This window comes from Hemicordylus capensis, chromosome 3, assembly GCF_027244095.1.
Source record: "Hemicordylus capensis ecotype Gifberg chromosome 3, rHemCap1.1.pri, whole genome shotgun sequence".
NCBI lineage: Eukaryota > Metazoa > Chordata > Lepidosauria > Squamata > Cordylidae > Hemicordylus > Hemicordylus capensis.
This window is the reverse complement of record NC_069659.1, coordinates 197,440,667-197,465,338: the sequence shown is the minus strand read 5'-3', so window position 1 is coordinate 197,465,338 and position 24,672 is coordinate 197,440,667. Positions and strand designations below refer to the sequence as shown.

Sequence of the window (24,672 nt, the reverse complement as noted above, 5' to 3'; positions counted from 1 at the left end):
TTGAATTATAATAGCAATGGTAGATTTGTATAGCTAATATGAACCGAGCCTCCTTTTCAGTTTTAATGTGAAAGACAGTACCTAAAACAAGGGCAGCTCTCCCATGAGGCCAGGTAAGTCAGTGGCCTCAGGCAGCAAATGCAGGCCGCATGCTTGTTGCTGCTGTCCCTGCCTCATGTCTGCTGCTTTGGTTCTATGTCTTGGCTTTTTCCCACCAACCCGCCTCCCTCTCCGAGCCCAAGCCCACCTCACTAGCCCCAAGTTCACCCCCTTCCCAATTCCTGCCCTCAGCCATTTCTTGAAGTGAAGGCAGCATGGAAAGAATTTGCATGCAGCGGCAGCAGCTTTGCCCGCCAGTCTTTCCTTGTTGCTGTGACTGCTCCAGAACCAGCAGCTTGCTTGCCTGTGTGCTTTCTATCTCTCCCCCCGTACCCTGCAACAAATTTGTCTGCTTTGCCAGCTCCATTTTGGGAGCAAAGTGGACAAGTTTGTTGCTGGAGGGAAGAGAGGAGGGGGGATCATGTGAGCTGCTGACCCACCAGCAGCAATGAGGAGTAGGGGTGTGTCCGAACCGGTCCGGAGGCCATTCTAAAGAATGGCCGAACTGCCGGACCGGTTTGGGACCGGGCTGGTTCGGGTCCGGGTGGGGGGTATTTCTTTAAGGGCGGGAGGGCTTGCTTACCCCTCCCGCCTCTTTGCCCCCGCCAGAGGCCGTATTTAACAAAGTAACGGGGGCGCTGGAAACCAGCCGCCCCCGCCGCCCCCCCGCCCCGAGCGGATTAGAGGAAATACCGCTGTCGCCCGCCCGCCAGCCCTCCCTCCCAGCTGCCCGCCCGCCCAAGTCCTCACCCGATGGCTGCTTTAACCAAAGAGAGGAGCTCACGAACAGAGCTCCTCTCGCTTTGAAATCCTGCAGGTGAGTGAAGGAGGCAGGCTTTGCGCGCGCGCATGCGCGCACCACAAAGCACGCCAATCGCCGGAGGCCCGGTCCACCCGCCGGGAAAAGGCCGGGTAGACCGGGCCTCCGAGGCCCAGTCTACCTGGCCTTTTCCCGGCGGGTAGACCGGGCCTCCGGCGATTGGTGTGCTTTGCGGCGTGCGCATGCGCGCGCGCAAAGCCTGCCTCCTTCACTCGCCTGCAGGATTTCAAAGTGAGAGGAGCTCTGTTCGTGAGCTCCTCTCTTTGGTTAAAGCAGCCATCGGGTGAGGACTCGGGCGGGCGGGCAGCTGGGAGGGAGGGCTGGCGGGCGGGCGACAGTGGCGGCAGTGGTAGTTCCTCTAATCCGCTCGGGGCGGCGGGGGCGGCTGGTTTCCAGTGCCCCCGTTACTCTGTTAAATACGGCCTCTGGAGGGAGCAAAGAGGCGGGAGGGATAAGCAAGCCCTCCCCGCCCTAAAAGGAAGGTCCCCCTTCGGTGCCTGTCCGGACTGCTCCGGACCGTGCACATCCCTAATGAGGAGAGGCTAGTGGACAAAGCTGTTGCCACTGCATGTGAGCTCTAATGATGCTGCCTTGCCAGCCAAGCAGCAGTGTATCCCAGAAGGTGGTTGAGGCAAGCAGCGGGGAAGAGGGGTGGGGCCAGCAAGGGAGGCAGGAAAGCAGCAGCTCTGGCACGGGGGCAGGGCTGGCAAGGGGGAGAGGGCTGGTTGTTTCGTTTTCCTCAAGTTACAAAAGGAAATGAGCAAGTGCTGCCTAAAACACAGTTAGGTTCCAGTCCAGAGGAAATCTTGCAATCATCTTTTACATTCAACAAAAACACCATGTGTAAGTGAGTTGCAGTAATATCAAGGTGTGATGGGAATTTTGTTTGTGAATTGGAAGTTTTGTTTGAGTGATATAACTGCTCTGCAAGTTACAAGACCGTAAGATCGTTGTTATGAGTTGACACCCAGGACAGATGAATTGTAAAGCTATGGAGTCACAGGAATTGAGAGAAGTGGATATCTGCTTCTTTGTACTTTGTGCTAAATTAGGGAATGAATTGGAGCATGTTCACATTTTGTAACACTTTGATCAGTTGCTTGCACTTCTTGTTCATATGTTGCCCCTGTTTTCAGATAAAAAGATGGGATTTATGTTTATCTCATGGATGCTGTTACATTCTCAAGTCAAAGTGAGCGTAGTGTATTGGTTAGAGTGCTGGACTAGAACCGGGGAGACCCGAGTTCAAATCCACATTCAGCCATGATACTAGCTGGGTGACTCTGGGCCAGTCACTTCTCTCTCAGCCTAACCTACTTCACAGGGTTGTTGTGAGGAGAAACTTAAGTATGTAGTACACCACTCTGAAGTACACCTTGGAGGAGAGTGGGATATAAAAAATGTTTGTTTTTTTTAAAGGTTTTTCATATACACAACGAATGTATATTTTGAAAAAGCTTTATGGTTAAAAGAACTGGTTTAATTTTCATTAATGACAGAGGGAAACTGTTTTGAGTTTTACCTTACATTTTTAACCTGAGATGTTCCCTTATTTAAAAATAATAATAAATTAAATTAGAAGTGTTCGCTGCTGATGGCAGTGGTAAAAATCTTTGTGCATTTCTTGATTCAAGAAATGTTTAAAATAACATTCAAATGATAAGTTGCTTGATTGTGTTAGTGAAAAATAGTTGTACCTTTATATCTTCAGAGCATTGTCTGCTAGGGATCATTAGGAAGGGATTGAAAATAAAACTGCTAATATTATAATGCCCTTATACAAAATGATGGTGCGGCCACACCTGGAGTACTGCATACAATTCTGGTCACCACATCTAAAAACAGACATTGTAGAACTGGAAAAGGTGCAGAAGAGGGCAACCAAGATGATCAAGGGCCTAGAGCACCTTTCTTATGAGGCTAGGCTCCAACACTTAGGACTATTTAGTTTAGAAAAAAGACGACTGCGGGGAGACATGATAGAGGTCTATAAAATCATGCATGGTGTGGAGAAAGTAGACAGAGAGAAATTCTTCTCCCTCTCCCATAACACTAGAACCAGGGGTCATCCCATGAAACTGATTGCCAGGAAATCTAGGACCAGCAAACGGAAGTACTTTTTCACACAACGGATAATCAACTTGTGGAATTCTCTGCCACGAGATGTGGTGACAGCCAACAACCTGGATGGCTTTAAGAGCGGTTTGGATAACTTCATGGAGGAGAGGTCTATTGACGGCTACTAGTCGGAGGGCTGTAAGCCACCTCCAGCCTTGGGGGCGGGGTGCCTCTGGGTACTAGTTGCGGGGGAGTAAAAGCATGAGAGAGGGCATGCCCTCAACTCCTGCCTGTGGCTTCCAGCAGCATCTGGTTGGCCACTGTGCGAAACGGGATGCTGGACTAGATGGGCCTTGGGCCTGATCCAGCAGGGCTGTTCTTATGTTCTTATGTAACAATATTGTTAATTTTCAATCTGTTAAATGGTTACAGGTATGCAATATATATTGCAAATATTTATTGAATTGGGCTGTTTGCACCCTAAAATAGCAGGCCTTCCTAATGCAGAGGAATGTCATAATGATTCAATATTGATCAAGTTAGCCCTGCTAACTGGCAATGAGGCACCTTTTACTGTGGTGATTCTCTTTATTTAGCAGGGGGAGAGTAACTGGCCCTATCCATCCCCAGCACAGTACTTCCAGTGACTGTTCCTGGTGTTTATCTTATATTTCTTTTTAGAATGTGAGCCCTTTGGGGGACAGGGTTCCATCTTATTTGTTTGTTGTTTCTCTGTGTAAACCACCCAGAGCCATTTTTGGAAGGGCGGTATAGAATTAATAATAATAATAATCTCCCAGTGAGGCACCACCTTGGCGTGGTTGTGGGGCTTGCATGCTCTGAGGAAGGTTAGATCTATGCCAGAGGTCCAACCATACTGGACAGGTCTCACCAGAGGAGCCAGACAAAGAGTGCCTCCCATCAACAATATGGTGAGACGTAACTTTAATAAATCTATACTGGATCAGACTGGGTCAACAAGGACCGCGCCAGGTGCTGGAGTCCCTGGACATCTGGTGGCAAGTGGGCAACAGGACTCAGGATCTTCAGTTGAGCAACCAGGGCTGGAGACTGCAAGGTTACTGGAAGAAACGTTGCTTAACCGAAAAAAATATACGAAAAATGCCAGATACAGAAATAACAGAACAAAGGCTAGCAGACCAGAGAAGATTCATAATAAGAAATAAAGTATTCACAGGAGTTGAGCTGGAAGAACTGCAAAGAGCAATACAGGCTCAAGATATGAAAGAAGAATTACCACCAACTGAAGCAGTTGCTCAGGCGCAGGTGGAGGAGGTGTTGGAAATAGAGGATGCCACTGCTTCTGAACTGTTTCAAAATCAAAACCAGGCAACCTCCCCTTTGCCTTCACCTCAAAAACCCAAATGCCATTTAACAGAAAAGCAACAAGAACTAAAGCAAAAAATAACTGAGCACATGAACCAAACAACCACCAGGGTTCGACTTCCAGCTCTAAAAACAGTTGCCAAAAAACAACTTGGTCAGGTATTAAAAGATGTCAATGCTGCACTTGCAGAAATAACAACCAAGAATTTGCAAGAAACAAACCAACTAATGTACAGTGCAGCAACAATAACAACACAAGAGCTCGGATATAAGATTAGTGGACCTGTAAAAAAAAAAAAAAAGCAGTACATCACCTAAATGGAAGATTAGATTAGAAAATAAAATCTCCAGGGTTAGATCAGATGCTAGTAAATTGAAAGATATGAAAGACAAGAAGCTGAAGAATGAAAACACCAAACAGTATCTGATCCAAAAATACCACCCAGATTCAAGGAAAATGAGAGAAGTCCTGGAAATAATAAAGCAGCAAATAACAGCAGTGTCAAAGAAGATTAGCAGATATGAAGCCAGAATTAGACAACACAGGCAGAACCTCAAATTCTAGTCGAATCAGAGACGTTTCTACCAAAGCATAGAAGGAGAAACTGCAAGAAACATAGAAACACCAAATAAAGAAGAAACAGTGCAATTCTGGGAGAAATTATGGGACATCCAATAGATTATAATAAAAAAGCAAGCTGGATGAAAGAGGTCAAAAAATGTAACCAACAAATGCAAGATCTAATAATAACACCAGCATTAATAAGTGAAAGAGCAAAGAAAATTAAAAATTGGACTGCTCCAGGCAACGATGAACTGTATGGCTTTTGGCTTAAACACCTAACAAGCCTCCATAAACAACTATCAAAACAGTTCAATCACATTTTGCAAGGCGGTGATGTTGAACAATGGCTAGCAACTAGGAAAACTCATCTCATCATGAAAGACCCAGCAAAAGGTGCAGTTCCAAGTAATTATAGACTGATAACCTGCCTGCCAACCATGTTCAAATTATTAGCTGGAATAATAACAGATGAAGTCATGCAACACTTATTAACTAAAAAACAGCTTCCAGTTGAACAGAAAGGAAATTGCTCGAACACCAGAGGCACAAAAGACCAGCTGCTGATTGACAAAATGATTTTAGAACATTGCAAGAGAAGAATAACAAATCTAGGTGTTGCATGGATTGACTACAAGAAAGCCTTCGATTCATTGCCTCATACATGGATACTAAGAGATGTTTAGAAACAACTGGTGTCAGCAAAAACATTCAGTTAGTTATTTTAAAAAGAAGCAATGAGCATGTGGAGTACACAGTTAACAATCAATGGCGAGACACTTGGACAGGTCAGCATTAGAAGAGGCATTTTCCAAGGGGACTCACTATCCCCTCTGTTGTTTGTAATTGCCATGACCCCACTTTCACAAATACTAAACAAAACAGGCCTCGGATACCAAACATCTAAAACATCAAGTCAATCAACCATCTGCTGTACATGGACGATCTGAAGTTGTATGGAAAGTCCCAGTCAGAAATTGAATCACTGCTAAACACGGTCCGTATATTCAGTAGCGATATAGCAATGGAGTTTGGACTAGACAAGTGTGCTGCATTAATAATGAACAGAGGGAAAATAAGAAAAACAGAAGGAATAGAACTGCCCAATGGAAGCAAGATCAAGAACCTGGACGAGAAAGAACATTACAAATAGTTGGGCATTCTCCATGCTGATAACATCGCACACACTGAAGTTAAAAGAAAAATTGGAAGTGAATACATCAGGAGAGTTAGAAAAATCCTCAAGTCCAGACTCAATGGCGGGAACAACATACAAACCATAAACACCTGGGCTATACCTGTTATCAGATACACTGCAGGAATAATAGACTGGACCCAGGCAGAGCTAGAGACCCTAGATCGTAAGACCAGGAAAATAATGACCATCCATCATGCCCTGCACCCCTACAGTGATGTAGATAGGCTATACCTCCCTCACAGCTCAGGTGGAAGAGGAATGCTGCAAGTCCATCAGACAGTAGAGGAGGAGAAAAGAGGCCTTGAAGAATATATCAAGGACAGTGAAGAAGATGCACTTCAGATGGTCAATAACGAGAAACTATTCAACACCAATGAAACAAAGCAGGCCTACAAGAAAGAACAAGTCAAGAACCGAGCAGAAAAATGGAAAAATAAGCCCCTGCATGGTCAATATTTGCACAATATAAGTGGAAAATCAGACATCACCAAGACCTGGCAATGGCTTAAGAATGGCAACTTGAAGAAAGAAACAGAGGGTTTAATACTGGCTGCACAAGAACAGGCACTAAGAACAAATGCAATAAGAGCAAAGGTCGAAAGATCCACAACAAACAGCAAGTGTCGCCTTTGTAAAGAAGCAGATGAAACCGTGGACCACCTCATCAGCTGTTGTAAAAAGATCGCACAGACTGACTACAAAGAAAGGCATGACAAGGTAGCAGGGATGATACACTGGAACATCTGCAAAAAATATAAGCTACCTGTAGCCAAACATTGGTGGGACCATAAAATTGAAAAAGTTGAAGTAAATGAAGATGTAAAAATATTATGGGACTTCCAACTACAAACAGACAAACATCTGCCACACATTACACCAGATATAACTGTAGTTGAGAAGAAGAAAAAAAACAAGTTAAAATAATCGACATAGCAATACCAGGGGTTAGCAGAATAGAAGAAAAAGAAATAGAAAAAATCACCAAATACAAAGATCTACAAATTGAAATTGAAAGGCTGTGGCAGAAAAAGACCAAAATCATCCCAGTGGTAATTGGCGCCCTGGGTGCAATTCCAAAAGACCTTGAAGAGCACCTCAACACCATAGGGGCCACAGAAATCACCATCAGCCAATTACAAAAAGCAGCTTTACTGGGAACAGCCTATATTCTGTGATGATATCTATAACAACAGCAACAACATTGACAATAAAATTCAGCCATCCCAGGTCCTTGGGAAGGACTCGATGTCTGGATAAAACAAACCAGTCAATAACACCTGTCTGACTGTTTAAACAAGAAATAATATGACTAGTCCCTCCTAACTGGCATTCTAACATTGATTTCAAGGACATGTGTCTCCATTGTCTTGTTGGGTGCCCAAACCATTTGCCTGCCCACCTCTCCACATACACACTCTACTGACTTTGTTTGGACAAAGCAAGAAGGTGATGGTGAAGGGATATACCTTGAGCTGGATTTTTAAGCTGCGTTTTTAATTCCAGCCCAGCATCTGTTCCCTATTACTACCTGCTCCTTTAAGCTTTCATCCCTCAATGTGCTTACAGTGGATAAGGGGAGGGATAGAGCCAAACACCTTCTCACCTCCTCTTTCATTCTGTTCAAGGGTGTAGCTATAATTGAGCGAAGGGGTTCAAAGAACCCTGGCCACCCACCTCCTGAGTGCCCCCCCAGGTCCACTCCTCCCTATTTTCTTCATTATCTCCCTCACTCCAAGGGGCGAACATGGACCCCCTCTCTCCTAGTTTCACCCCTGATTCTGTCCCTTCCTTTTTTGTATTTGCACACAAATGGTGGGGGGAGTAGCTGTGCTGGGGGCTAACTATTTTGGCACTTGGGGCTCTCTGCCTCATGCCAAGCAGCAACACAACTGCTGGGCTCAACAGAGTGGATGGCTCTCACACCCTGTAATGGCCCTCACACCCTGTAAGGACTTGGCCACTCCCCCCACCCCAGTAATGAGCCAGGAAATGCATGTAGCAACATGACATTGTTCCTTTTCTGGTTCATCCTAGTGCTAGCCCAGGCAAGGAAATTGGCCGTTTAAAATGCCAGCACTGAGGCAAACAATAACTTAAACTGAACATGTGAACCCAAACTGAGGTAATCTCTCAAACTACAATAGTGAACTTTTGTTGTTAGGGAGCCAAAAGACAACGATGAATATTTATATACCACTTTTCAACAAAAAGTTGCAAAGCAGTTTACATAGATATACCGGTAAATAAAGAAATAAAATGGCTCCCTGTCCCCAAAGGACTCACAATCTAAAAAAGAAACATAAGATAGAAACCAGCAACAGCCACTGGAGGGATGCTGTGCTGGGGATGGACAAAGTTGTGTGTGAGAGGCTGCTAAAAGTATCGGGATGCTGGTTTTCAAAAATACACCCCCAGAAACAGAAAGGAGGACATACGGACAAGATAGCTATTGGTAATTGGACTCATTAAGTATATATAATTTTTAAAACTATGGTAAATGTGATTTTCATTGTGTTTACCTTAAGAAATCATTTGCTTAAGAAATCATTTGAGATTGTTTAATGCTTTTCTTATAGAAACTAACTTTTTCTTTCACATAGGGAATTTTTAACCAGTTTCAGTGCAGCAGTGAGAAAGTGTTACCTTCTGATGCTCTCCGTAGTGCTCTTGCAAAGACCTTTCAGGATGAACAACGTTTCCAGCTGGGCATCATGGATGACGCTGCAGAATGCTTTGTGAGTATGACTTCTGTGGAATGGCTGCAAATCCTTAGAGACAATAATTCTTTGGTTTGCTAAAAAGGCATTAGCTGATACAATACCCAGAGTCCTATCAGGAAAGTTTCCCCCCCAGTAATATAGATTATTGTGCAGAAGTAGCATAAGGGAATAAGACACACTGATCTGTTTTTCTGATACTTACTTAGTGAGTAAAATAATGAAGCTCAGCTATTGTAAAAGCAGATAGTAGTTCATTACCCTGCAAAATGTTTCAGCCCAGTTAATGAACTGCATGAATGCTGAAAATGTGCTGTGTGAAAATGCATCCCTTTGAACTTAAATAGCCATAACATATTATGTATTTTGCAGGCTTGGGTGGAAGTTTAATTCAAATCTTTGGAGATCCCTTTAGAGATTCTCTACTGGGAGAATCTCTTACATAAATTCTTCAGCTTATTATGTTTGTCTGAGTACTGTAATTTTAATAATCTGCTTTTAAGACTGATCTTTCTCCCTGAATTCAGGGAAAATGTTGTGGTTGTAATGGACAAGTCACTGTCTTAGTTTTGGGAAGAGAAAATGTCATGCCTAATATGATTGTTTGGGGTGTAGTGGGTAGGATATGCCCACTACATTTGCATATTATGGAACCCCCTTCCCATGCACATTTACCCTTGTGTTAAAAAAAAACACCCATGGTCTATGGTTTCATGGTATAGCAATTATCCATTGGGAATAACATTATTTGATCTTTGTTGTGATCTGTGGTGTATTCACAATACTGGGTTCTGTGCCTGCACAGTAGCCTTATGGGTGGAATTCTTTAGCTCCTCAAAGTGTTCCTGCCCCACCTCTTGTGCTCAGTGTGGCAATTAATTTGGTGGTTGGAGTGCCCTACACTCAGTTCCTTTCCACCCGCTCTTGCATTGTCCTCATAGGGATTTTGTTCCCGGGATCAACTTGGTTCATTCCTAATGAGACAAAAGAGTTCAAAGTTAGTGTTGGTTTCTTGGTTTTAACCTTGGACTGAACTACAATTCACTCTGTGGTTTGTATTACACTTGTTTGTATGTACAGTTTTGAGCTTGGTTTGGCTTTCAGTTTCTCTCTGTCACTCTCACACACAAGCGTGCGCGAGCACACACACACACATATTCCGCTCTTTCTCCAAGGAGCCCAGAGCAGTGTACATAGTTAAGTTTCTCCTCCTATTCCTCTGTGAAGTAGGTTAGGCTGAGAGAGAAGTGTCTGGCCCAGAGTCACCCAGCAAATATCATGGCTGAATGGGGATTTGAACTCGGATTGGAGGTATGAAACTGCCAACTACTGATCAGAATGAGTCCTGCCTAATTTGTCTGGGGGAGGACCATAACGCTGGTGAGCTCAAGATCCACTTAGCGTTCCCCTGCCAGACGAAGAGGAGCCGTGAGCTCTGCTTGAGGGCCGCTTTGTATGAGCAAGAGTTCCATTCATTGACCCTGATGCCAAACTCCCAACTGTCAGCAGAGTCAACATTGAGCAGCAGCAAGTCTTCTGGGTTAAAGAATTTGGAGTTGCCTAAAACACCTGCAACTGTGTCAGGATCTCATCCATCCCCATTGCCTCAGGTTCCAGCTTCACAAACACTGCAAGCTGAGGGCATGTTTAAACACCCAGGGGATGTGACTAAAGAGAGATAATCTTCTAGTCACCATAAAAAGCACATGGAAAAAAGGAAGTATCTGGCTTCAATCTACTTCCTCATCTCTGGGGTCGAAGTTGAGAAGGCTGTTGATGATCACCCACTCGAAGTCAAGGAAAGTTTCTGGAGCTCCGTCATCATTGCAACTTCAAAGTTCAGCTTTAGAGTCGATGGAGCCAATCTGCTTTCAGTACCATCAATGACATTATCAACATTGACATCAGACATACAGCTAATGTCAGCATTGATGCTGGCAGATCACACCCTACTAAGGGAAGCTGTGGTGGTTCCGACAACAGAGACTGCATTTGCACAGATACAGTGAAGTATCAGCCAGCTGACGGTGCCAATCTTGGTGCAGACCAGACAAGCCTGCATTGTCATCAACGGCACTGAAGATATCCACAAAATGTTCAGTTCCACAATCACTTCTCTCAGTGCTGGATTCGGGCCACAGCACACCATCAGCATAGACCTTCTAAAACTTTTTAAACCAAGGATTGGATGTTGAGGAGGATTCTGAACAAGAAAAACTGCCCATCCCTAAGACCCCAGTATCCGGGGGCGGACCATACTAATAGGTCCCTCACCCTTACAGAGTGCTATAGCTCCTGAAACTCTAAACCTCAGAAGGAAGTGATCTGACCATGAGAAGGCACAGATGACACACCCCACTTTACAATCACCATCCTCCTGCCCAGTTGAAAAAAACAGATCTAGAGTGTGCCCCAATTCATGCACACAGAGGCCTGAAACGGGCTGAAAACGGCCCGACCGCTCTCATTTGGGAAACAGGCAAGCTCAAGGAAGGAGCTTTTGCTGCTGCTGCCTCCTCCTCCGCCTTGGTCTCCCCTCGAGCGAGTGGCCGCACACCCCACCTGCTGTCTCCATCCCTGTTGCACAGCAGCAGTTGAAAAAAGTAAGGAAAAAAAGATTTAACATGCCCCCTACTCCCCCCCCCCACAGCCCTTCAGGTCCAGGCTCCAAAATTACCTAGGTGCGCCCCTGGATGTTGCTTGCACAAAGGTTGCCCTGTGTCCTCACCATACCAGGAAAGAGAGAGATGGCAAGATAGGGTGTGGTATGCCAGCCCCAGATACTCTCTTCAACATTAGTCTTTAGAGTACTGGAGCTCCCCAAGTGCACTAGATTAAGACTACTATCAGAGGATGGACAAATGCAGAGAATTGCATTGCATGTTGTCTCCAGGTCTGCTCTACGACTATGAGGAATACCATTTGTGGAAGGCACAATGGCAGAAACTACCACGCCAGGATAAGGGAGCAGACAATGATGCTCTGAGCACTTCTGCACATTGGGATAGAACTGAGATCAGTGCCTGCGTCAGCAGTGCCTTCAACCACTTCCTCCACAAACATCTGGGGCAGCAGTGTCCCAACCTATGAGTGCACAATCTACAACAGTGACTCACCTCATTTCCGTCATGTGCACTAAGATGTCCACTACAGATAGCACTTACATACATGCTCCTTCACACATATCAGTAAGAGAAAAAGGAGCACTTGAGGAAAGATAGGATATGTCTGAGGAGGACTATGCAACAAGTTCAGACTAATGCTGTATTTGAGATGACAGAAAATCCTTTAGACCCATCGCCTGCCGAAATGTAGCTACAAAACTGTCTTCCCCTCCAACTGAAGAGATGAAGGCTTACATGTGCATATTTTGGAAATGGCTAAGACTTTGGACCTGGAGATAAAATCTCAGCTACCAGAAATAAAGATCCAGTGTACAACTTTGTGGCAGCGTCAGATTCAGCTCAGCCAGCCTCTTTACCCATGCTCCTGGTGTTGACACAGTCGGCTAAATTGGCTTGGGATAATCAAGCAATCACAACATCAGCCTTGAAGAAGTTGGAGCATCTATACTGTGTGCAAGAGAAGGGATGCTCATTCTTATTTAAACATCCTCCACCAAATTCCTTACTGGTGGACTGTGCATTGGGCCGCTAGCTTGGCAGGCAGCCTTCGGCACCCATACTTAAGGAGGGTTGCAAGCTAAACACTATGACTAGCAAGTTTTATTCCTCAAGTTGCTTATCAATTCATATAGCCAATTATGTGGCATGTATGGCCAAATACCACTACTCTCTGTGGGACTGCTTTGTTGATGATCTTAAGTGGCTTCTGAAGATTTGCAACAGAAGCTCAAAAACACACTTGCAAAATCAATAAATATTATAAGACAACGTCTGCGTATAGCCCTACATTTGACTGAGAGTGAGTCAAGGAGTTTGGCTTCAGCAGTCTTTGAGACATTGTGCGTGATTGTAGTCAGCCTCTTTACAGCCGGATATGAAGGACAAGCTTGAAAATTTGCCATTTGATCGAGAGGGAATTTGTTATACTATCCATTTTCATGGGAATAAGATGCACACATGCAACTTCTATTCTAACAGAGGAAGTAAAATCTTTATTAGAGATTTTAGTAGCAATTGCGCCAGTCAATGTATACAGCCCCAAAGAAGGGTTTCTACTCAAGATACTTCCAAATCCTGAAGAGGGACAGTAGAATTTGACCAATAATGGATTTGAGATGGCTAAACAAGGTCATCCACACACGGAAGTTCAGGATAGTAATATTGCAAGGTATCCTTACCAGTAAAGGAGGAATGTGTGATGCTTGCCTTTAGGGACTGGTCGAGATGAGACTTGGGTGTAGGGTGACACTTACTGGAAGGCACAGTAGAGTGGAGAGCCTTCAGTCTGGTATCTTACAGGATCTCCAGTGCATACTGACTCAGGTGTAGCAGAGTCAGCAGTGGGATGCAAGAAACCAAAAGATATGTCCATTGAAAGGCATGAGAAGAGAGCAAGATCTGGGTGCTGGTTTGCCAAGTAGCAGTAACAAAAAACAGTCTCCCTGAAATGAGCTACTGTTACGAGCAAGGCTTCCTGAGAGGGAGGATGCCTGCTGCAGGATCACACCTTTTCATAACAAACTGAAGTGCCTCTTGAGTAGACTTTTTACTCCTCCTGCTGTGTAGCCCCATTGCAAGGAAGGTTTCTTGCTGCCAACCCTGCACTCTGGAGGAGAGCCTGCAGGCTGTTCTTGCATCATATGGGGAGAGTGTGCAGAGGTTTCCTTGGGGCAGTGAGGAGGTAGCTCAAGATCTCAACTTTTGTATGGTGTCCCTCAGGACTCCGTATTGTCTCCGATGTTGTTTAACATCTACATGAAACCGCTGGGAGAGATCATCAGGAGATTTGGTGCAGGGTGCTATCAGTATGCTGATAACACCCAAATCTGTTTCTCCATGTCAGCATCATCAGGAGAGGGCATAACCTCCCTAAATGCTTGCCTGGAGGCAGTAATGGGCTGGATGAGGGATAACAAACTGAGACTGAATCCAGATAAGATGGGGGTACTCATTGTGCGGGGTCGAAACTCGGGAGACGATTTTGATCTGCCTGTTCTGGATGGGGTCACATTTCCCCAGAAGGAACAGGTACACAGTCTGGGGGTGCTTCTGGATCCAAGTCTCTCCCTGGTATCCCAGGTTGGGGCGGTGGCCAGAGGTGCCTTCTATCAGCTTCGGCTGATACGCCAGCTGCGTCCGTTTCTTGAGATAGACGACATCACAACAGTGGTATATATGTTGGTAACCTCCAGACTGGATTACTGTAATGCGCTCTATGTAGGGCTGCCCTTGTATGTAGTCCGGAAACTACAGTTGGTTCAGAATGCAGCAACCAGGCTGGTCTCTGGAGCATCTAGGAGAGACCATATTACTCCTGTATTGAAGGCGTTACACTGGCTGCCGATATGTTTCCGGGCAAAATACAAGGTGTTAGTTATAACCTATAAAGCCCTAAACAGCTTGGACCCTGGGTATTTAAGAGAACATCTTCTTCGTTATGAACCCCACCATCCATTGAGATCATGAGGAGAAGTCCATCTGCATTTGCCACCAGCTCGTCTGGTGGCTACTCAGGGACGGGCCTTCTCTGTTGCTGCTCCAAGGCTTTGGAATGCGCTCCCTAGTGAAATAAGAGCCTCCCCATCTCTGACAATTTTTAAAAAGTCTTTAAAGACGCACCTGTTCACCCAGGCTTTTAACTGATACTGTTTTGATTGTTTTTAATGTTTTAGGATATTGTTTTAAAATTTTTAAATTGTCAAATTTTAAATTTCTTGTTTTTGTTTTTAACTATTGTTTTAATGTTGTTTTTATTTTGTTGTAAACCGCCCAGAGACGTAAGTTTTGGGCGGTATAAAAATATGTTAAATAAATAAATACTCCACAAGCAAAGTTCAACACTATTAGGGTAAGGTGAAAAGAACTCTTCTCATCGTAGTAAATATATCATTCCCATTCACAGTTCCATTGACATGAAGGTGATATATGCAACCCAACTCCCATTGCTGCGTAAGTGATAGCTACACCATCTTCAAAACTTCATTGCTCTTGTATATTCAATATTTCCAAGACCTAAAGATCTTCATGCATCCAACTAAGTATTAGAAAATAACAGATTTTCCGGATATTTCCTTGTGTTGTCAATTTTATACAAGGATTCTGTTTCGTAACACCACTGTTATTTCATCAGATTTCAACCATAGTAAATGCAAGCATAGCTTTCTTAGCTTTTTTAATTATTTCAATGCCTTGTCTTCCCACAGTTTCTTGTGTACAACGCCTGTGGGGAGACATGCTTGGTGGATTTTTTAGCATCGGAGGAAAACTGCAAGTGCAGCCAATACTGCTCAAGAGCAGGTTTGAGGCGGAGATCACTGAGAGATGCTTTCCAGATGAGCTGGGAAGGAGGCTTCTTCTATATGTACCCCCATTCCCAGTCATAATCCAGGTTGTAAGATAATTCTACAACAGGGAACAAAATGGTGGCTGAGACAGTCGTGGATTCATGCCACGAGGCATCTATTAGATGAATCCTTCTATATTTAACATCTCTGAAATAAAGGGGGTTATCAAATGTGTCTCTTATGGTACATCTGGCAGCAATTTCTTCAAAGCTTCAGAGATGGGACACTAAGTCAGTATTTTCCTATTCAGATTGCAAAACATTTCTTAAACATTTGAACAATTTATATCCTTCAATAAGGGAACCAATAGAGCAATGAAGCCTGTAGATAGTCTTCTCTACTTTTGACAGAACACCCATTTGAACCAATGGCAATCATACCTTTTAAGTTTCTTTCTTTAAAACTGCTTTCCTCATAGGAATCACAACAGCATGAAGAGTAAGTGAACTGGCAGCCTTTAGGATAGTCAGTTCTACCCAGATTTTACTGACGATTCTACCTAGATTAGGTGATAATGTGAATGGATTCAGCATTTAGGCCAAAAGTGGTGTGTGATTTTCATATTAACCAGGACATTATTTTACCTTCTTTCTTCAGAAATCCATTGATGGATCTGGAAAAATCTCTACACTCAATGGACATCAGAAGGGCATGGTTGTTCTACCTAGACAGAACAAAGGGTTTCAGAAGAAGCCAGCATTTGTCTCTTACAAGGGTAGAATGATGAGCAAGCTAATTTCTTGACAGAGATTATCACACTGGCTTGCGGAGTTGATTACAATGTCATATAAAATACAGAAAGTTAAACTGCCTCATACTATTAAGGCACATTCTGCCATGGCAGTTTCCACATCAGCAGCACATTTGTTGGGGATTCTGGCAGCAGATATTTGCAAGGCTGCTAAATGGGCTACTGACTTGTCTTTCATAAAGCACTGTGTGTTAGACATAGGCCAGCAGCAGAGGCTAACTATGGAAGAGCAGTGCTCAAGAGAGTACTCCAGTAACATCACTGCCCCCATCACCCGGGTAATTGAACACACCCAGTATTGTGAATGTACAATGGATCATGATAAAGATAAACAGATTGCTTACCTGTAATTATTTATCTTTGAGTGATCTGTGTACATTCACACGACCTGCCCAGCCTTCCTGCAAGAGTGATATGGAGTTGTGCGTCATTTACCTATAATCAATGCATAGTGGACGGTTGTCATATAATGGCGGTCATCCAGGAACTGAACATTGGGCGCTCCAATTGCCAGATTAACTGTTGTACTGAATTCGAGAGGCGGGGCAGGAGTGGATTCCACCCACAATGCTACTGCATAGGTGCAGAACCCAGTATTGTGAATGTACGCAGGTCACTCAAAGAGCAATAGTTACAGGTTATCACCGTTGTTTATCCATACTTTTTCAGGCTTTGAGCATATTATCTCAGTTTAATTGGATCTGGAAATCTTGATTGACTTGGCTCTTGTTTCACTATGGTTCATGATTTGGCTGGTTTGCTAATAGGCTTGTTGACTTCATATGTCTGCTGGTGAAAAAAGGGAAACAATATTAATTGATTCCACCATGTGTAGACACACTTACAATTGTAAAAGGAAATGTCATATTTGGTTATGTAAAATGAATATCTAATCAGAGAAAACTGGAGGGGGGAAAGAGACATTCTGCTCCAAGGATCTGAGTCCAAGACTTGCCAGTATACAGATTGGTGTGCCAGTGTGCATGATCACTGACTTGGATATTAGTGTTGCAAGCTGGTAGGCTGGCATAAATGTTCAGCACAGGGGTTGCTAATGTGTTTCTGCTCAAACATCATGATAACTTTATGTATTTGTTAAATACCCTTTAAAGATACTTAGGTGCAACCTAATGCAGTACTGTATGTAATATACAAATTCCTTAACAGAGGTTGCCCCAGGTCAGTAAGGAGAAAGCGAGACTCTGCCTGTCAGCCCCTGTTAGCCCGCTATTTAGACACGGTTTTGCACTTGAGCCAAGATTGTTGACATTTGAATATTAGTCAAAACAAATAATGGTAAAACTTGAAGATTTGCTACTGAATACATGTAAGGTTAATTAGTGTAAAGTCCAATGTAGATGGAATGCTTAGAAGCAAAACTGCATATGAGCCTAAAATGTCACTTTATTGATCTGTGCTTAATTTTGTTGTCCACAGTTAAAACAAACTCTTATTTTCACTTTCTCTCTTCCTACATGCAGGAGAACCTCCTGATGAGGATTCATTTCCACATTGCAGATGAATCTAAAGAAGATATCTGTACTGCCCCACATTGCATTTCACACCAGAAGTTTGCAATGACCTTATTTGAGCAGGTATGATGATAAAGCATACATTCCAAGCTAATTTAATAATGAGCTTCAGAAATAACCAATGTGGAAATGTGTACCAGAGATGCTTCTTAATTTTGCTTACTAACAGTTTATCTTCCTGATTCAGTGTGTCTGTACTAGCTGTGGTGCCACCTCTGACCCGCTGCCCTTTATCCAGATGGTGCATTATATTTCAACCACTTCACTCTGGTGAGTCACAGTTCTTTTCACTGGAAAAGGAAAAATCCCCTTGATTGCCATATTTCCCCCGCTCCACTATCACATAATTGAATAGGGAATGCTCTCTTCTGATAATTAGCAGTTTACTCAAACTTGTTTAGAGCAGCAATAAGAAAACTGCATGCAGATTTAACTACTATAGAGAGAAAGTGAGAACACCCTGTGTGGGTCAGGAATTGCTTGCCAATCCAGTTCTCTGGGCTATCTTCCTCAAAACAGCAGATGAATGGGCAATTACAAGCTCTTTGTGATGCCTAATCTACAATCTGTTACCTGGAGCATTCCCAGATGGGGCTTTTAGCTTGCTTCTCCACCAGAAATGGAGGGTGCACATTCGTACATCGGCTGGATTCACACCAAAGTCCGTACAAGATATTGGGGAGCACTTCACACACAATTTGGATTTTTCATTGCACGTTAAAGTCTAGCCCGATTTATGTCTGGGATTTTAAAAATAGACATTTTGAGTTGATTTTGTGTGTGTGGAAAATTCGAACTTGCAGTAAAGACTGCTGTCTGGGAAAGCTCCTGTGCAGGTAATTTGAATATATTTTGAATAAAATATTTTTCTTTAAAATTCTTAAGATTCTTTAAAAATTTTTTAACTCTGTTCTGTGGAATACAAAATAGAGGGGAGTTATGAACATGAACAAAGTATACTGCATGATCTCTTGGAAGTCCAATTGCAGCTTCGTCATTGTGATTATTTAGCAAAAAAAGAACCATATGAATAAAGAGGTGATAAAATAAATCTATGTGATTTGAGACAGAACTTGCTAAGGATTGTGTGAAGCACTTCCCATAGTTAAAACGTATTGTACGTATTCAGCTTTGCAGTGATGTGTTACTGCATGTATAATGCCCCACAATTTCCTCCTCCAAAACTCTGATCCAGTTGTTAGTTAATTCCTCCCCTTTCTCTGTTCATTACTGTTGTCTTCCAACTATCAAAATTTAGAGTGTATAATCCTTGAGGGCAGGGATCTGTCCTTTTTGCTTAACTTACTTTCTAAAACTCTGGATACTCTAATAAATAATAACAGCCAATTAAAAGAAATGCACAGCATTTTCTATATACAGAAAACAGAATGTTGTATAAAAAAATAACAACACAACATTCAACTATATACACCATTTGTAGGATGGTGAAAGGCTGGGAATTAGTAGGCAGCACAGCGAGAAAGGGAGACATGCCAGGTGCTAAGTTGAATACCCTCATACCTGAAAATCTGCTGAAATGTTCCTTATTCTGAGTCCTCCTCAAATGCTGCCCAGAAAATATGTGCATGTTCAACTGTGAAGACTAAAGATTTGCTTCTTAAATTGTTGCATGGTTAGTTTTCACAACAAAACCTGGAATGTGTGAGCTTGATTAAAGTATTGATTACAAAGAAAAGTGGGATGTGTTTATTTTTGTTTGTTCTAAAATTCTTTTTTTCAACTAAAGCAATCAAGCGATTTGCATGCTGGAAAGACGAGAGAAACCCACTCCAGATATGTTTGGAGAGCTGTTACAAAATGCCAGCACCATGGGGGACTTGAGAAATTGTCCGGTTTGTATATATTATTTGCCTTTTAATAGAAGCAGTAGACTAAATAGGAATAGGAATAACAATACCTGCTGAATACTGGGTCTGACTGCAGAGGTTTTCAGTACTTAGTTCATCAGCATACTAGTTGTGGCGGGAACAGAGTTCAGGGAGTTGAACCAAATCTGAACCTCAAAACTGGATCAAATGTGGGTGTGTTTGTTTCATTGAATCAGAACTGAACCTCAGCTGAAAATATCTCGGTTGCCCATAACACAAATTAGAATTGAACCCTAAATTCAAAAAGTGGTACTTGTTCAAAATAAGTGGTTCAGTAATCAGGCATTCAGCTATGTAGTGTATAATTTATCTCTCTGTTTCTTATTCTGTTGTATTTATTTTGTTTATAAAACCTTTAAAAAATAGGTTAAAAAGAATAAATATTTTCCCCAAGTTAAATAGTGACCTCTTTTCATTTTACAGAGTTATAGTTAAAGCAAGAGTGCTTGATAATATTCTGCATGAAATGTATCTAAACTGTTTTAAAGTGTCTGAACCAGTTACTGTACCAAGTTTGTGACTAAAAAAAAGAGTTTAAAAATACTATTGAACCTAAATCAGAACTGAATCCACATTTTATTGGTTCAATTTCCTGAAACATACATGCTTGAGTATTGGTGCCATCCAGTAGTTCTTTAAGTTTTACCAATACTATCAGTTCTCTCCTTGAATGTGATTTTTCTCTCCCTTCTGATTAAGTATCTTTGTTTTATTTTAATCACTGCTTCTGCCACAGCAGTTCCAGTTGGCAAAATAGCAAAAAGAACACAATTAATAGGGGTCATTGCCTCCCACCATCAAAAGGGCTATGTGTTGATAATAGCAATAGCAATAGCACTTACATTTATATACCGCTCTATAGCCGGAGCTCTCTAAGCGGTTTACAATGATTTAGCATATTGCCCCCAACATTCTGGGTACTCATTTTACCGACCTCGGAAGGATGGAAGGCTGAGTCAGCCTTGAGCCCCTGGTCAGGATCGAACTTGTAACCTTCTGGTTACAGGGCGGCAGTTTTACCACTGCACCACCAGGGGCTCCTTGATGAGGCCAGTGAAGACTATAGTGTGATAGTCCTGCTTCTGACGTTTCTAGCATACTGATTTGAAACTTTTCTGTAGTCAGATCCACATGTCAACAGGCACTTAGCAGCGTGGGGAGTTTTTGTTTTGTCTTGCTTGCTTTGTAGAAGCCTTTTGATGCTATGTTTATAGCACAACAGCCAGCTATAGATCTTTAATTCTCCTAAAGCCTGGTATTGACCTCTTCAATTCAAGCCAATTTTTTCCTCTGCCAGTGATCATATAATGATCATATTTGACTACAGGATAATTCTGTAGAATCAGCAATATGAGTTGCTAAAGAAAAGGACTCGTATTTACTCTTTCTACTTCCTCTCAAAAACAGCCCTCCCCTCATCTTATTTCCCATCTCAATTTTTTCACTCTTTGTCCTTTCTCCAAGGACAGGGAATTAAAGAAGTGAGGTGGAAAATTGATGAAGGCTGAATTAGATGCAGAAGGCAGTATTATATTGAAAGTATGTGTCACCCATAACCTCCCTTTACCACCGATTTAAAAATATGCCCCACCAAGTTTTTCTCTTCCACCCTGCCACTATATCTGTAACCATAGTAGTAAAAATGCTTTGGTCTTGAGTTGCTTGGCCTGTGAGTGGCTCTACTGAAAATTCCAAAAGGAATCCCTTCCTGACAAATACTTTTGTTAAGTTGCTGCCTTTGTAAACTGCTGCTGTGGAGAGGCAAGGCTGTATAAATGATAGTTTTTGCTGAAGAGAGTGTCCTGACTGATTAGATCCAATTGTAAAATGAGTCTTTGTAGAAAGAGGCTGTTTTTGCAAAGACTTTTGTCCTGAGAGTCTCCAAAGAAGAGAACATAAAGTTCAGGGGCAGAAGGCTTTCAGGATAAGGTGAACTGCAAGTTAATCTTCTAAAATGTTGCCCTTTTTGTTAATGCCTTAGTTGTCCTGCTTTCCCCCCTCAGAACCTGGAAACATTTCTGGTTTTTTAAAGTCTGCTTGCATATGTCCCTATGGGGGCAATGTGCACATGTGTGTTTCAGAGGGACTGCAAAGGGAAGTGCATTATGATACATAATTTTAACAATGGTACCAATTTTTAGAAGCCTAGAAATATATTTTATTAAGAATAATACAACAGAATCCTGTTCCAGAGAGTCACAAAAAAGTCTTTATTTTAAAGCCTTGTTTCCTGCTGCCCACCTTTACATTGAGTCCTTTAGTTTATATCTTCCAAGAAGTCATCCCCTTCTGTACTCCCACTTATTTCTGCTGTTGAATCAGTTACATTTCAACCATTTTTTTTGTCAGTAAGTAAGAGAGGTAAAATCAGGAGGTCGGAGAGTAGGAGAGCTGTGTTGAATTCAGTTTTAATTAAATTAGAATTTCCTTTTGTACTCCCTCAGAGCAACTGCGGGGAAAAGATACGCATTCGTCGTGTGCTGATGAACTCCCCCCAGATCATCACCATTGGGCTGGTATGGGATTCAGATCATTCCGATCTGGCTGAGGATGTCATTCACAGCCTGGGCACTTGCCTTAAATTGGGAGATGTGAGTCTATTGCACTTCATGGCAATTTGTATCTTCCCTTTCTTTTTTTAATATGTCACTGGTCTAATTTTACAGTTGGGCCAACGGTTTTTCATCATCATCTGATACCTAAGACCAGATGGTACTCATCTGATACCCCCTCTATCAAGCTGTCAGTCTACTAAATTGAAATTGGCATTTAATTTTTTACAGAAAGTTCTGTAATTTTCAGACAAATGCAAAAAAATTGTATTGCGATCATTCTCTCCTCTTTTAAAGCTCTTCTTTAGAGTAACTGATGACAGAGCAAAACAGTGTGAACTTTATTTGGTTGGAATGATCTGTTACTATGGAAAACATTACTCCACCTTCTTCTTCCAAACAAAGATCCGCAAATGGATGTACTTTGATGATGCCCATGTCAAAGAGGTAAGAAAATCAGAGATTTTTAAAAAATCATTAAAAATGTTTGGGTGTTGGTGAGAACATAGGCAAATCCCATTTTTCCAAAGGTTACCAGAGAATTTTAAAATAAGTATTCAGCCTACTCATCTTTCAACTCACAAAACTTGCTGATCTCTGGGGATCCATTGTCATTCACAACTGGGTCTTCTGCACCTGTGCAGTAGTCCCATGGAGAGATCTATAGCTCCGATAGGCTCTCTCCGGCATTCCAAGGCGCGAGGAGGCAGGCATCAATAAAATAGGCAAGAGAGTGCCTCCCTCTTCAGTTCTTGGATCTGTTACAGATAAGCAACCTCTTCTTAAATATCATTCATTTCCAGGAATTTGGTTCTGGAAACCTCTTGCATAGATTGTTCCCATTTCTTATAACTGTCCTCCCATAATAGTTGATGGTAATAAGTTTTCTGTATACACTTAGAGCCATTCAGATTTGAATCTGTAAGAGGTTTTTGTCATACTGAACTCCATATTTATGTCAGAGGTTGTACTCATTAGCATATAATGTTCATTCTAAGACATAGATATTTTCAACGTATTAATTTGTGCTTGTTTGTAAATGGCAATTTTTTTTTGTTGACAGTCAACTTTTGGCTCCTGCTCAGCTGTCAAATTCAATGTTTGTTTTTTCATAGTATGGTAGCAGTCTAAAGGGAAAAATAGAAATGCTAACTCTCATTAAATCTCAGAGTCCTCTTTTTAAATTTGCTTATAGACAATGCTATAAAGCAGAATGTTCAGTTTTTCATCTCTTTACTTTGATTTTAGGAAAGATAAAATAACATTATTTATTTAATGTTGCAGTGCATCACATGTGTAATCTGAATCTAGTACATGCAAAGCAAATCATAATTCCACATATGAACAGGTAACACCTGCTAACATGTATCCTCCACTTTTAATTCTTTTTCAGATAGGTCCCAAATGGAAAGACGTCGTGACCAAATGCATTAAGGGTCACTATCAGCCCTTACTACTACTTTACGCAGACCCAAGAGGAACTCCAGTATCAACACAGGATCTGCCCACACAGGTGGATCTACAGCAGTATAGCAGAACTTACTATGATAGTGAAGATTCGGGTGAGCTTTTTGAAATTTCTTTACCAGTTTTTGCATGCTTTTGTTGCTGGTTGCTGAGATCTATGGTATATATGTGTTCTCATCTGCATTGAGCAATGCCTGGCGAAATATCAGAAAACATAGGGGTGACCATTCTAGTGGAACGGGGGTGAGGTTTCCATACTCTACATAGCTCTTTGCTACTTCTTACAGCTAACAAAAAAAGCAGATTAAACTATGCAAAATGAGTAGCATAGCCGCTGTAGAAATTCATTTTGTCCCATTGCAGAATTTTGACCTTTCATTCGCATAGACTAGCGTATACACAGCCTTTTTGATGATCCACATTCAGCTAGAACTATTTGCCCAAAATGCCAAGCTTTACATGTTCGAAAGACACAATCTGTATCATTAACTACAAACAGCCTTGGAGTCTGGTGTGGTGGTGGTGGTTATGCCACAATGCAGAATATGTCTTTGTTCAGATTCAAGGAGTCGTCACATAATCCTCAGAACCTTCGCTTTCATATCCAGAAAACATAAGTGTGAACCTGCAAAGATTTGGAGGGCACCAAGTGAGGATGAAGGAGCAAGTTATCTCTCTTTTCCTTTTGCCTACCCTTACTTTTCCCCACAACAAATACATTGCTTGATGGGAGTGGATTGGGTTTAGAGGAAGCTCCCTCTGAGCTCAGTCCCTCCCCCTGCAACAGTTGCTTTGGGACTAAGGGGAAGGCCAACTTCCCTGAAGCAGCCAATGAGGGGAGGGAACTAGATTTGGAAGTTAATGTACCAAAGGGGCACAGTTCTCTGTCAGTCCAATTATTCTTCCCATCTCAGGCAGTTCTGAGGTGAAAGAATGGCTGGTGCCATGAGCCAAGAGCTCTTGGATGCAGCAACAACTTCTCCAGAGCCTTTCTGCCTTCTGTTTGCTGAACTTAGCCAACACAGTTTCCTCCATAGAGACAGTGTTAGTGCCTGAATGCTGCTTTCTGCTACCAGAGAGAATTTCTGAGAGTGTTAAGGAAGAGCATACATACAGCACTCACCCTGGATGGTTTTTGCAATGGGGTTGAGGAAAGAGGAAGCAAAGAGTCATTCCAATCCTCACTCCTATGAAATAATTCTCTGAGCTTC

At 42.4% G+C, this 24,672-nt stretch overlaps 1 protein-coding gene across 16 annotated transcripts in view; it reads left to right on the top strand.

Annotated features, from left to right (window-relative positions):
• Window positions 1-24,672, top strand: part of USP54 (ubiquitin specific peptidase 54) — a 188,222-nt gene that overhangs the window by 83,942 nt on the left and 79,608 nt on the right. For all 16 annotated transcript variants that reach the window (XM_053306831.1, XM_053306834.1, XM_053306833.1 and 13 more), the window contains 7 exons: window positions 8,685-8,819; window positions 17,503-17,616; window positions 17,741-17,823; window positions 19,301-19,406; window positions 21,887-22,033; window positions 22,292-22,441; window positions 23,388-23,556. In XM_053306831.1, coding sequence (XP_053162806.1) covers window positions 8,685-8,819; window positions 17,503-17,616; window positions 17,741-17,823; window positions 19,301-19,406; window positions 21,887-22,033; window positions 22,292-22,441; window positions 23,388-23,556 — 904 coding nt within the window. The remainder of the gene's footprint in view (window positions 1-8,684; window positions 8,820-17,502; window positions 17,617-17,740; window positions 17,824-19,300; window positions 19,407-21,886; window positions 22,034-22,291; window positions 22,442-23,387; window positions 23,557-24,672) is intronic.